Raw genomic sequence first — 14,648 nt, 5'->3', positions numbered from 1 at the left:
ATTCGGACACAACCGGAAACAAACGGGATAAAACCCCACAGTTACCCATCACAACCGAAAACAAACAGAAAACAAGAGAGATGTTTCAGAAAACAAGAAAGGTGTTTCATCATTTCAACAACTTGTAATAGTATGTAATAATAATGAGGACCTTATCTGTACGTCATGCACTCAAACGCCACCGTCGCCATGGCATCGTTTTTTAAAAATATACTTGTTTGTTGTTTTCGGTATTTTTTGAAAACTCACTAATTACAACTGTTTTCGGTTAAAACAACCTTGTTTTCGGTTTGCGATCAGTTGTTTTCGGGTTGTTTTCGGGTTGTTTTACGGTTGTTTTTTGTATTTAGTGAGACCCATACGTTTGCTAAATACAAAAAAATGTGTCTTCATTATGAAATCTGTTTTTTGGGGGAAGGCAGAACAAATGACTTAACTAAAAATCCATCCAACTGTTATTTTCACTTTCTTACCTAGTAGAGCTGATCAAAAGTGTGACCAGAAAAGTTTTACATTCACAATCATGTGTTCATCTTAATATCGATCCACAATCAAATATTGTCATCTAAGACACAAAGCAAAGGACCTCAGGTCAGTATCAAGATTTAGAAACTAAAGACAATGTTGGTTCAATATGGACGGATAAGGATCTCCCTATGCCCCGGTGTGGGCTCAGATTGAACAGCCAACCCTGAAGTCTAGATAAAGCAACAAGATATCATGAATCACCTGCTCTACCGCCTTTGAAAATCCATCGATTTAGTCAGAAGATGAACAAGCAATAGCACCATGTCATCGTTTGGGGCGAGAATATAGCCAGCGGTACAGGGATATTGTCAATGATACCGTAGCGTTATTGGGCATACCTATTTCGACCATGCATCACAATTTAACCATAAGCTGGAGGGACGGAGGGAGATATTATATACCTTAACATGTTGACATTGACAAGTTCTGAAGGATGGACAAGCTTTCGGCAATAATTAGTACTAATATAACCTGTCTGTAACTAAGTCGCTACAATATCCACAATTCACTTCCAGCTATATGAGAAAGTAGCTTCACTGAAATTTAACTGTGATAATCAGGTATAAGGCCGAGGAAAAATTGTTGTGTTTCAAGTTACGGTCCTGAAAAACAAAACAAAAAATGGGGCCGACAGGTAGAGATTCTCTTTTTTTTCTTCTATTTTTCAGAATTTTGGTTTAAGTGAGCCAGCAAATACAGTTGAACAATGTAAAAATGGAATGCCTGTACAATGTATATCTGTCTAATCTTAACATAATGTTGAAATACAAGTGTTTTACTTAAAAGTACATTGATAGAGTGAACAAAGAGTTACAATTTTTTATTACACATTCTTATACCATATATTCAAAGCTTTAACCTGTTAACAGATTGCGAAATACAGAAAGTCTGTTTTGAGTTTTCCTTCCTCATACGCCATGTCGGGAATTATATGCTCTTCCCAGTAGTCGACCAGAAAGGTTTTTTGTTCTGCTAGGGTCGGACAGGTAACCGGAAACACAATTTTTTTCCAATGCAATATATTGGAATTTCATCAAAAAACGCAGCTTTAACAGACAAAGTGTAATGTCTATCTAATTGTATCTCATCGTGTCCAATATCAACGGAGGCAAATCTATATAGATGATAGTAAACATCCTGCCTTATAAGGACATCGGTTCTCTGTTTGGGCAAAGTTTGGAACTTCGTTAGCATCGAATTTTGCTGCCGTACCAAGACCGTCCATCATCCATCTGATTCAGATCTTTGGAACAGCTTCAGACGAGAATCGGATTACCATTCCCAAGAAAGGAGAATCAACTTTACAATGGTACGTCTCCCGTGGTGTGGAACCAATGACAAATCACATTTCTTGAAGAAAAAGTCATTCAGCCTGAAGAAAATGATATTGCCTTGAGGAGAAGAGATGACAGTACGGCAGCTATAAGTAACAACAATGCCGATGGTTCTGGAAGACAGTTATGAGTAACAACAATGCCGATGGTTCTGGGAGACAGTTATGAGTTATAACAATGCCAATGGTTTCTGCCTTTCTGACAAGCCGCATTTGTCATGATCTAACCGTCTCTGCGTGACGACACGTCCCTATCTTTAATTGTACGCCAATATAGGCGGTAGGTCGGGACCGGCACTCAGGTACAGTAGTGAAGGAGACAGTCAGGCGCTTGAACTAAAAACCAAAACCCTAGATGAACGACATTTCACGTGCACTTTCGTTGTCGAACTGATATGGATATCGTCTTGGGAATTGTTGGAAGCAAATATCAGGAGTAAGCAGTGTAATTAAAGCAAATTAAGCCTGAAAACGTATTGAGGGAATTCTGATACATATTGAATAAAAATACACTTTGTGCACAACCGAGTGTTTTATTCAACCAGCGTTTCTGTGGCCGCTTTTCATCTCCCTTAGAGCAACTCGCACTGGTTCACTCTGCACTCCAGTTGTAGGTGACGCTGCTTACAGATGGGGTCCCAAAAGTAAATATATACTATTGGTGGAAAGAGCAGGTACAGTGAGATATGTTTTAAACTCTATCCGGCAATTCGGTACTTCCTCGATTAAAAGAACATAATCCTTATGCCTATTCATGCAACGTGGTGATATGATGCATGACATGCAAGTTTATTCTCGTATGTAATAGTAACATAATGAACCATAAAATGCAATTTTGGTTCATTATGCACACACCATAGACATGTGCACCCTTCTTGATGTAATATAGCGTACGTTTCCATGTGTTTACAAATAGGTAAGCAATCTAAGTTCCTTAAAAACGCTGACAAATTCCCCTGATAGACAAAGGCGAAAATGTAGTGTGAAGGGCTGGACCCATCTTGAAAAATGTAACATAATCGATCAACCTGTCAAAAACATATAGTAAAGATTCTGTATTAAATAAGGAGTCAGCAGTCTAGGGCAGATAAAAAGGGACATAGACAGGACAGACCGAGATCAGAGACATGGAGAGAGAATAAGTGTGAATAAATAATGTCTCTATCGGCCAAAAAAACACCAGTGCGTCTGTCTTCACTTCACTCCGAAGTCTTAGATCCCTCTCCTTTCTCTACATTGTCACCGATTTTGTCTACTGCCTGACGATTGTTACAGGACATCACAGGAGATACGCCTGTAACTTTTTGTTCTGCCGGCCGTAACGTCCAAGACAGATAGTATGGTCATCCATTTTCCATTGATTTCTTCCTCTTCGTTCCAAACGTTGGCTTAGATATTTATATGGGTGGGTCGTTTTAATACATTCTGTATGTATCACTATTCTGAATTGATGGTATTCCTGCGCCAGCTCAGGAACATGAGAGTGCATCTCAGCACAGCTTGCATGAAAGACCTTCAACAAAGAATCCGTTCGCCAGGCAGCCGAAAAGACGAAAGGTCAGTCGGTTGACCGAGGCTGTATTTCAAAGGCTGTATGTCAACTTTGTCAAAATAGGCCATTACCTAGAAAACAAGGCGGGCAAGAGTTCAATTACCACTGTAACTGCCAACTGCCGTTCTTGCGAGGAGACTCATGGCGTCCTTGGGGTGTTCAATCGTTAAACAGGCTCTTTCAGGAACTCAAAGGACCTTAATACGGTGCTTGAGGGGATCCTTACTCTTCAAACACCAACTTCTTAAATACTGTGGGAAAGGCTAGCTACGTTCCTCAAAGAAATTCCCTTTTACATTACAAAGTAGAAGACGATGTGCGGAATTTCTGCATTTTAGTCCAAATTACCTCTGCCCTCCCTGACATTGCGTGTGCGGAGGCGGCTTTGTTATATTCTCCGTACATCGCTGCACTACTGAAGAAGGGATTTACATACTATGAAGGTCACCTCAATAACTTTGCCACATGTCTTCATATAGTGGAGGTCGCCTTTGCTGTTATGACGGTGATCTTTGTCTCTTGCGCCTGCCAATGAATATGTTTAACCCGTGTCGAGATGTTGGATTGCAGAAACACCGTGGTGGCCTTCGAATGCATAGGTGGATTTAGGAAATTGTCCGTGAGGAATATCATGCCCTAAGACAACAAATAATCTTTATTGCAAAACGTCGATGGAGGTCAGACATCCTGGTAATGTAATACGCAGGGTAACACTTGCCTTGCCTTGCCTTGCTACTAGGCCTCGCTAATTTGTAACGTTAAAATTGCTACTTCATTATGAATCTTGTTCTGTTTCTTCAATTCATCTCTAACTTTGTATTGTATATTTTGTTAGGTTGACTTTGAGGTTGAATTCTATGTCGATTTATTTATATTGGTTATTTATATTGTATTATTATGTTTTGATTTTGTGTATAATTTTGTATGTTTCGGCATAGCGGCCTTGAAAAGGTGACCCCTGCGGGGTACACCTTTTTCCTAATGCCATCCATTTTTATTGAGAAGTGCAATAAATAGATAAATAAACAATTACTCAAACAACTGGATAGAATTTGGAAACGGCCAGGCGTTTCAGACAGCAACCGCTATCTTTCGTCAGTGACTAAAGGACAAATAGGAGTTACCAGGTTTAAAACCCGAACTTCGAATTGATATGGTAATAGAGGAAGACAATTTTAATATGGTTCAATAGAAGATGAAGTCAAGACAAGGTTGTATGCTAGTTACTCAATTAGCTCCTGTTGTTTGAGTACATGAGCTTATGTCGTCTCGCGGGGGTGGCATGGGGCAGTGGTTATTGCACAACTAGTGTGTAATGTACAAGGTATGGAATTTTCTACTACATAACATCCATTCTATGCGACTTATCTTAGAAAGTATTATCATCACATTATCTGGAAAATATCGTTTCTCGCTGGATGGTTCGCTCATTGTATTTGTTATTTCTATTTGAAAAAAAACACAATAAAAGAATATAGTACGAGGTGAGAATGAGTTTACAATTATTGGTGTCTAACGTTTAGGTACGTTTTAAATTATCCTATATATACAATTCAGTGGTTGAAACATATCAATATGCATCTAAATTTGCTATTCGAATTAAAGACCCAAGTAAAACTATATAAATACGGGATAATGTAAACTATAGGCTTCAGTATGTGTCTGGCAGCCGTACAGTGCACATCAGTGGAGGCCTGGCTGAGACAGTTTACCACATACAAGTTACTCTTCAAGTCATGTTTGAAATCTACCGACAACAGATATGAAATTGAAGTGTGGCTACACATAGAAAAGTTAGCGTAAAGGACAGTTAGCCAAGAAATAAAGTAATGACAACACTGGCTTTCGATTTTGTTTGAGACTTTGCCTAGCAGTTATATGTACTGTTCTACAGAGCCCCAGTCTATGTTAATTACTACACCAAAAAGACGCAAAAAAACCAAGTTATTTTTATAGACACACAACTACCAAGGCTAATGCGGGGAAGTCATTGGAAATTTAGATATATTTAGATATATATAAATGTATATGGAAAGTTTGAAAATTTGAACAAGGTTGACTTCCCCAAAACTGAAAGTTGTAGATAGTATTGTCTTGATTATCCAAGGGATCTTATCTGATTGAAACTTCCTTGGATTATGTGACTTTTTAATATGTATCTGAGCCACACTGCACTGTTTGATGCTGTTCCTAGAAAAACCAGTACAAAAAAAATTTAACTCTCTGACAGTTATTATGGTAATCTGTCCCTGGTATTGTTCTAGGCTGGCAGACATCTGATCCTTTTATGAATTTATGTGGTTATGGGGGGTTAATCCAGGCCTCAAACTGCTGGGCAGCTCACAGTAGGAGCACTCCCTTGATTACCTGCCCTGGGTAAGGAAATCTTGGCCTTTAAGGCTATAATGATTTGATTCTATGGATGACATCCTCTGGAGACCTCGAAACTGATGCGAGCGTGCGAGCTACCTCAGTTATGAAATCTAAGCCGCCAGGAAGGTTGAACAAAGCTTAACACACATAGTGTGGTATACGGAATAATATTTCTATTTATTTTTGTTCCTTCACATTTTCTTTATTGACTTGGGCATTCTACCACATTAGTGTCAATGCAGTTTACAGCATAAATCTTCTCATTTTTCAGCTGCTTGGTACGATTTACAGCCTTTTTTTTTAACGGACGAAAATTGATATTATCATATAATCAAGTCAACATTGTCAAATTGAGAAAGAAAAAGCATCCTTAACATCTTTAAGTCAGCTGACATAGAAGCAGTACAGTAACATGGACGTTAGCCGTTATTTTATCATGCTTGTTTGCAATACTGTCACCTTATACCAGGCAGTAGACGCCATCATATATTTCTTGAGTTGTTACGTACATGTAAGTTGTTTATGAATGTGAATGAAATATCCTCCATTGGAATGAATTTCGAATTCTGCAGATAAAGTGACATGATTGAAGAGGGCTTAAAATAGTTTGTAGATCCAGGTTGCGCCAAACAAGGTTTGGTTTCGCTCCATGCATTTCGAGCCCTGATTATTGATGCTTCAACACAGGTAAGGTCACCATAGCTAACGTCGAGATCTGCACCATTCTTTATATTTCACTAGTCTACGTAGACGAAATCAATGGCATCTCATATAAGTGGCATTTTTACAAACCGAGTTTAATTTTCTTAGCGATTAATCAAATTGTATTTGTACCAGATGTTTTTTTCACACTTAATCTTATGTTACCATGTAATGTTAACAATGTGATGCTAATAATTCTTAGTCTTGTTCCATGATTTTACACAGGCGACAGTGTGAAATACATATAAGAATTTCTATTGATTATATCCTTTGTTTTAATTTCCTCATTAAGGATGAAATGAAAAATAATTACCCCGAGTTTGGAGAGATATTTGAAGCCTTTAATGCACCGGGTGGCTCCCATTAGACAAAGCCGTGCTTATTGCCTTCCACTGCATTTAAGGGAAACCAGGCGTTAATAAAACATGGCCTCCTAGTATCGCTCTAATCAATATTTCATAAATAAATGCCTTTGAAAAGCACCCCACCGTATAGTCAATACAAAGCACAATAATGTCGTCTTATTAATTGCGATATGCGAAACTCTTGTACTTTAGTGTTCATGTGGTGAAGGACTGGATCGATATGTGATTAGAAAGAATGGCAGTGTAGACTCGTGACAGCGATTATTCCAAACCAAAGAAACGTCCCTGCGGTTGTAGCTAGGGAATGCTTCCGACAGACAGATCCATTTATGCCCATACATACCTTTAAGTATACAAAAACGTCAGAACATTCTCATGTGTACAAAGTTAGGTAGACATACACTAAGACTAGAGGTCTTTCATGCTTAGCAAGAAATAAAATGCACGTTGAGATTTGAAAATTTGTATTTTTGACCCTCTACGCTTAAAACTGTTGAACTTTATTTCCGATTGCTCAACAGAATTTGATACATTCCATCTTGTAGATGGATTCAATTTTGTTCTAGAATGAGATAACCCTTACAGCGTGCAAATAGATAAAGCTATCAAAGAATGATTAGACCTTAAAACTAGTAGTATAAGTGATACTACAAACTCAACCTTCTTATTTATTTATTCACACACTTGTCTGTATGTAGATTGTAAAATACCTTACGAAAGTTGCTGTACTTTGTTCATCAATAAAGATAGTCTTCACTGTTTCTTATCAGTATGCCTTTCTTCACTCACTATGCGATTCTGAACAAATCAAGGCACGGCCGTTGGCTCTAACAAATAATTCCTGGCATTAGAGAAGTACATTCACCCTTGTCTGACCGCATTCAAACTTTATTAGCAAAGCATAAACGTGAAACTGTGGCTTAATGGAGATGGGCAAGCCTGCAAGCCACTATAATGTAATCACAGATGGTTTGAATTATTCAGAATCAGGAAATTATAAACGCCGCAGCTGCTACTTAATCTGCAGTAGAGCAAGTCTTGAGAGGTTCTTTTCACACGGCAACCTGATTTATCTTTCAGCTCGATTAATTTTCACACTGGACATGTCTGGTGGACATTGGAAGTAAAATGAAAGTTGAGAATATATCGTCGACATAATTATTATGTTCCCTTCAGAACAGTTGGTTATCGTGTACAAGTTGCAGAGTACCAGTGAATTTTTGGCCGCACTGTTGAGGGGAATACTGTTTAATAGCGTAGAGGTATCCATTAATTTTTGTTGACATTCTCATATATATAAATATTTCAGACCACGATACCTTACCGGTTATTCCAAAGGGTTGAAGTAAAACCCTTCTTCTTGATGTGAATTCAACGTTCAGTGCAACGTTAGAGTAGATACTAAAAATAACGTGACGTTTTCCAAATGTTTTCCCGTGGCTATTTTATAATTATAAGTATTTACAGTTTTAAAATCCAAGTAGGGTAATCTACCTTGCTACATGGATCATAGTGAACCTCTTTTGACTAGGCAGATCTTTCTTTCCCAAGTATTGTTTATGGTGTATCGTAACATTCATATTACGGCAATTTATGTTTATGTTATATGTCTGGTTGCTGGCAATTTAGTGTCACGAACAACACGTACACGGCATTGCCTTGGGGGAATGTTGGTCCTTACGTACAACCCATGCCGCTACTCAATCAATGTCCCATTCCTCTTGGCTATATTTCCAGCGGAGTTACTAGACAGATATGTTTCTACCAAGGTAGTCGTAATACGTGACTGCGAGGAACAATTGATTTTACACTCAATTCTCCTCGGATATTTGGTGGCTTTAAAATGCAATTTTCGAAATGCCCTTTGACATCATCGATTGGAGCTGCCTTGTTGTGTTGGCCCAACCGGTGAATGTGGACATATAAAACACCACCCTAGATGAAGGCTATGATATTCATTTTACTACAAATCGATTTTTCTATAAATTTTGAATCGACTTTCTAATAAATGATAGTTTAAGAGAACTTTCCGCAATAAATTCCAACCTTTGGGATTTAGTGTCGCTCTCAAAGCTAAGTTACAACTTGTAGATGAGGCTAGGGTTATACAAACTGTAGTAGCAATGTTATTGGTGTTAGACTTAAGGACTTCAAACTGTGGCCCCTCGACCATTCATTGCAGCAATTAACAAATTGGTCCACTTTTTTATACTTCCAATCTACATCTCGTAAATGAGACGTCAGAATGAATCCGGTGCCAACCTTAAAACTCGGTGCTCTGTATCCATAAAGATATCATCCTCTTTATGCATTTTTTCATGTTGGAATCTCCAACCGTATACATAAACCTTACAGCATAACAGTACGCAGAAGCGAGAGTGACCGTGTGGGCTAGGTGACCACATGGTACCAGTTTGAACTGTATAACACCACTGTATTCGATTCTTAGTCAATAATATCATCCCATTGCATTGGGTCCGTGTACCGTATGTAAAAGTTTCTATTGAAATTGCAAAACAGCAATACACACGTCACCCAGACAGTGTTGTTGATGTTGGGTGCACCTACACATAGAATAACGCCATACACCAAAACACTCTATATACCACAACCATATCTCTCAACGATACAAGATAAGATACAGTGTATCTACATTTGGTTCAAGTCAAAGAATGCGTCTGAACCCTGATAAAGTTACAACCCGGGTACTGAGTTAATTAACGTGGCACTCGTCGGTATGATATTTTCATTCTTTGACTTAAATTTAAATTCTTGAAATTCATTTCAGCTGAACACTACATGTGGTACCCAAACATCGTGAAACAAGACACACTGTAGACAATTTGATGATGATGTATTACACTGGTAACTATGCTGTACTTTGAATAGCGATTATGCTATTAGAATGAAAATCCCATGTTTGCAATGATTCCACAGGTATCGCTTGATGACGGCGACAAAAAGGAGACAAGAAGACGCCAGAAAAGCCTTGCCGTTCCTCGCACTGATATGGACTACATCTATTGCCATCAGTCTACCCCACTTCATCTTTGTGACGTCTTCAGACAACAGAAAACCCTCCCGAATTCGGAGATACTGCGACGAGGAATGGGCATCATCACACTACAGTTTCATGTACAAGGGATTCCTAATGGCAGTGTGCTTACTTGGACCTGTGTTTGTCAACGTGATACTCTTCTTCGCGGAGAAATACCCGCGGTGTCGAGAACCGCTGGAAGGCTACAGCGTTTCACACGTTACAAAACACAGTGCTATCGAAGAGCTTAAAGAAGATTTCGCAACTCTAAGCGGAAGGAGAGGCCCCCCTCCCCCTTCCAATCCCAAACGTCTCACAACCTCTTCCATTCTCAGTGTCATAAGGATGACGTTTCTACTCACATGGCTACCACTGTATATCTGCTGGATGTTGGATATATATTTTGACTTGCCCACGAAGTACGCGAATCGATTACATGACTACGTCTACCCCATCTCTCACTGGTTGGCATTTTCAAACTGCGTGGTGAATCCCTTAGTGCTGATTTATTTCACCAGAAGCCGCGAGAAAGCTGCGCAGATCCTGCGGAAGAGCCGCATGTCAAGAAGACGGTATTGCGTAGAGGACGGGAAATTACAAATATGTTCTGAGGATGAAAAATGACGTGCTGTAAGCAGAGGATTTATCAGTTTATAGCCTATTCCACGGGATACCGGTGGAGGTTAATAGTGTTCTTCTGGCAAAGTTCACCAGCCCAGATCCTCATTCATCGGGAGTTACATTTAATAGTCAGCCTTGAACGGCACCCACAAGAACTTCCATAAGTCAAAGGAGGCACGCGCGAGAGGACGGAACTGAATAACCGAAAAAAAAAAAACGACGAAAGACACCAGACAGAGACGAAGAGCACAATTAACTGCCGTTGGAACACGCTGGCAGGTACCGTTGTGAAATTAGCCACAAGACTTCTGATACAAAACTACATGCTGTCTGACGTGGATTTATGACCGTAGAATATTCTAATCTTGTCATCAACAAATGAAAAATCTCGAGAATATACACCCTAGAATATATCTAGTCAGATGACGGATATCATTAATACTATCAACCTGATATAACATAGATGGGTGACTAAAATGTGTAGTGCGCTTGAACAAGCTACGTCAAATGGGCTTTGAATATGCAAATACACAATGTTGCGTACCTAGTTAAAAACACCAAATGCTAGTGTTAGACATATAATGAACAGGTGCATCATTTGTGAGCATTCCATTGATGGGACGCCTTTCTGTTACTTATTTGTGTAGAGACACAGTAAAGTTGATGCGTATTTGATCAATATATAAACATATTTAATTTGGTAATCATTAGCTTGTGATTATTTATTGAATGTCAGGATTTCCAAAAAGAACTTATTAAGGTTTCTATTTTAATATGTGATGCACGGTGCCATGCATGCGATATTCATAAGAACATCATAACACCCATGTCGCCTATTTTCCACGGTGGAGGCACAGTTGCCCGCGGGCACATGACTTCGTGTCAGGCTAGCTCAATACAAACACGACGTTACGAACACTCAGTAGAGGAACAACAACTCATCATTCCCACACGAATCCATGTGGCCGGCTCGCTAGCCACTGATGTGACCACCTTTGTTTCGTAACACCCTCATTCCACTAGGGCGCGACCGCGCTGAGACCTAGAATTTGATGAATCGCTCAAAGAATCTTTTTAACTTTTGTGTGTTTTGTAGCCTTTTCTGTAATACGAGTACATACAAATTTGTATAGTATTCCAATTATAAAATGAAGGGTTACAAATATACAATTTAGCTCGCAGCGAGGTCGCAGCTCGATCGCCCCATATTCAAATGCGTGGAATGTCATAACAAACATATAAGTACATCCTCTTATTATCTGCATATATGTATGCTTTTGTGATAAGTATAGATTGATCTGCAATAAGCACGTTATAGAACAGTGACCCCCAACGTATCAATTCAACTTGAATTATATCAACGTCTTGAATATGACAAAGACGTCCAAATAGTAACTCCAGCAAAATCTTGTTGTACACTTAGTAGTACAATTCCGCTAGCAATTGCAAATTTTCTTAATGACAGGACAAAGAACGGGCATCAAAGACGTGAAAGATAATATGACTGTATGATAAAATGAACCAAAGACAGTACACACACGGGGCCATAAGTAATGACGTAAGTAGTTTCAAGTTTTAAAGAAAAAACAGGACGCCCGATATTGCCTGTAATATGAAATGACCCCTAAGGTCAACATTTAATATCTTACTGCCCATTTCGAAGCAATCTTCCGTTCTTGTCATAAACATACATGAAAAACATAATTGCCTCTAATAAAGGAGATATTACATTTCATTCTGATATAGGCAACTAATTGTATTTACAATTCAAATATGATAATCAATGGTAGAATGGTATATCCATATCATCATCTCAATATGTTATCAACATTTTTTTGTTTAATTGATTTAACTATCATTACTTTGTTCTCAAATTCCTTTGGTTTGTATGTAGTTTATGATGTTTTGATGATCTAATCTGTCTAAAATATTGACTTGCATTTACAAAAAAAGTCGAAATTTCTGTATTGAATCTAACCAGAGCTGCATCATGGTTATGGGTCAGTGGAAACTAGCAATATATTGTTACATTTGGTCACATATATAATCCAAAGCCACCATGGATATTTTTTGTATGAATGTTGAATTTTTCACAAATGTCTTATTATATCATGCTGAATACATGACTGTATACATGGCCAATTTTTATGCCCAGTACTATTTGATGACCAAACATTATTGCATGTTGAGAATTATTGTAGACAGATGAGAAAAACGCGGATCACTGAACTTAACTGTTCTGTTAACCTTCCTGGGTGAAATTAGAATAAGTTGTACTTTATCGGTCAATGTTTTGCTGCCCGTCCGATGAAGGTTTTACAAGGGTCGTTTCCACAAAGTTAAAGCATCTACTGAACGATGTAATACTAACGATTTTATCACGAGCTATCTTGATTTAGTGGAAGAACGCCGTTATTCCATCGTGCGTTTGTGTAACGCAAATGGTACTGCTAATGCTTAGGTCAAACTTGGAAAATGGGTCCCTGTTTGGAAGTTGTTGTTTGGTTTGCACTTTCGGTCGTTACCTCTACGTGACTCCGTGGGGCACCCTGTGACTACCGGACTATTTTGGTACACGGCCGGGGCCCTGGAACTTTTTAACATGGAGTTAGAATCAACGCGGGACCAGGTAACAAATAGGCACCGTGATCTAATCCCAAGAACACCAAGTAGTGGCACTAGTCCACCGGGATAAATTCGTTTCTTCGGGGCCTAGACGGGAACTCCCTTCGGGCACCGGTGCAAACGTACCATAGAATGAATAGGGGAATTATACGCTCTACATTTCTTGTTGTATCTGCGGTATAACTGGGCAATACCCTACCAGGGAGCCTTATATATTGCCTATACTTGCAATATTCAGCCGATGCAAAGGCACCAAGAGGCCGAAGGACACAGGCCTCCGTAAAGGGATCAAGGTGTTTGCGGTGTTGGCTAAAGGTGTTTACCAGGAATAACAATTTCCTTAAAATCTGTTTCCATTTATGCCCAGGTAGTTAACTGTAACACTAGGGAGTATTAAACCAAGGCGGTGTAGCAAGCCGGAGCCTAACCTTTGCTTGGAAAATAGGCAATTGGTCCCGGCTAACTGGTGCCGGCAGTGGGCTGTACCACAAATTTACGATATGGGGGTGTTCTGTAATATTGTATAGTTAAGAAATACTGCTACGGTGAACAAAATCAACGTGCATACAATGTAACGTTGGGTAACATAAATTCGCCATTTTTCCGATAATGGTTGACTGTAATCAATCTAGCAGAACAATAAACCATCCTTTTTTTCTATTATTCTGTCAGTATCATGTACTATCTTTGCACTAATCATATATATGGTAGATTTTGTCTCTAGTCGTGCTGACACCATAATATTTCAACTTGAAACTACCGTCCGCCGCACGCACAATGACGGTGTTGTCGGACAGGTGTGAACATTATTTCGGGAGAGAAGATTCGTCTTGAATACCTTACCGCTAATTACATTTTATACAGCAGCTATTCGTTTCATCCTTGGCTTGAGGAGAGTGCTATGGATATAGACGTGTCCAAGTAAAAAAAATACACGAAAAAACGGCCGTACCGCACACATCAGGCCTTCGGTAACATCCCGTTTGTTGAGTCGGTAGAACGTCACTCAAAGTCGATCCCCACCGTCATGGCAACGTGTACATTATTCATGGCAAGTTAGCTGGATGCCGTAGCAATGGTTATACTACTATGTCCATGTGTTCCTTGTTGTGTTAGGAGCAAACTTTGAGGAAAATATCGTCTTCAGTCCACTATCCCACGCAACATTAAGACGAAAAAGTGTTCCTCACAAACCTTTGTCGTCTGCTTGACGACAGGATTCTGGGTAATAATATGGCGGCGGGAAAATACACGTGCCGTAGGTTGTAGCAACAAAGAGGAGTTTTGATGATTGATCACACTTAGAATCCAGTTGCAGGTTAGCAAAAGAGATTGTAATAAGTTGTCTTGTAAATAATTGTGTTTAGCAGGCAGGAGATGTGACATTTGTCTTATAAACCAGCGAACAACCGTGCAGTGTGATTCTCCCACGAAGCCCCCAGACTCTGTCAATAAGGGACGGAGAGTTTTTGACGTTGCCAACTTCTAATGCATGTTTATCGAAGCTTTTCA

At 39.2% G+C, this 14,648-nt stretch overlaps 1 protein-coding gene across 1 annotated transcript in view; it reads left to right on the top strand.

Moving 5' to 3' along the window:
- Positions 1–11,215, top strand: part of LOC136449117 (neuropeptide FF receptor 2-like) — a 43,109-nt gene extending 31,894 nt beyond the window's left edge. Inside the window, exon 3 of the mRNA XM_066448941.1 lies at positions 9,791–11,215. Within this exon, the coding sequence (XP_066305038.1) occupies positions 9,791–10,514 (724 nt within the window). The 3' untranslated portion in view covers positions 10,515–11,215. The remainder of the gene's footprint in view (positions 1–9,790) is intronic.
- The last annotated feature ends 3,433 nt before the right edge of the window (positions 11,216–14,648 follow it).

The sequence above is a fragment of the Branchiostoma lanceolatum genome, chromosome 14 (genome assembly GCF_035083965.1).
Source record: "Branchiostoma lanceolatum isolate klBraLanc5 chromosome 14, klBraLanc5.hap2, whole genome shotgun sequence".
Taxonomy (NCBI): Eukaryota; Metazoa; Chordata; class Leptocardii; order Amphioxiformes; family Branchiostomatidae; genus Branchiostoma; species Branchiostoma lanceolatum.
The sequence above is the reverse complement of the archived record's forward strand: the minus strand, read 5'-3'. Positions and strand labels throughout refer to the sequence as shown.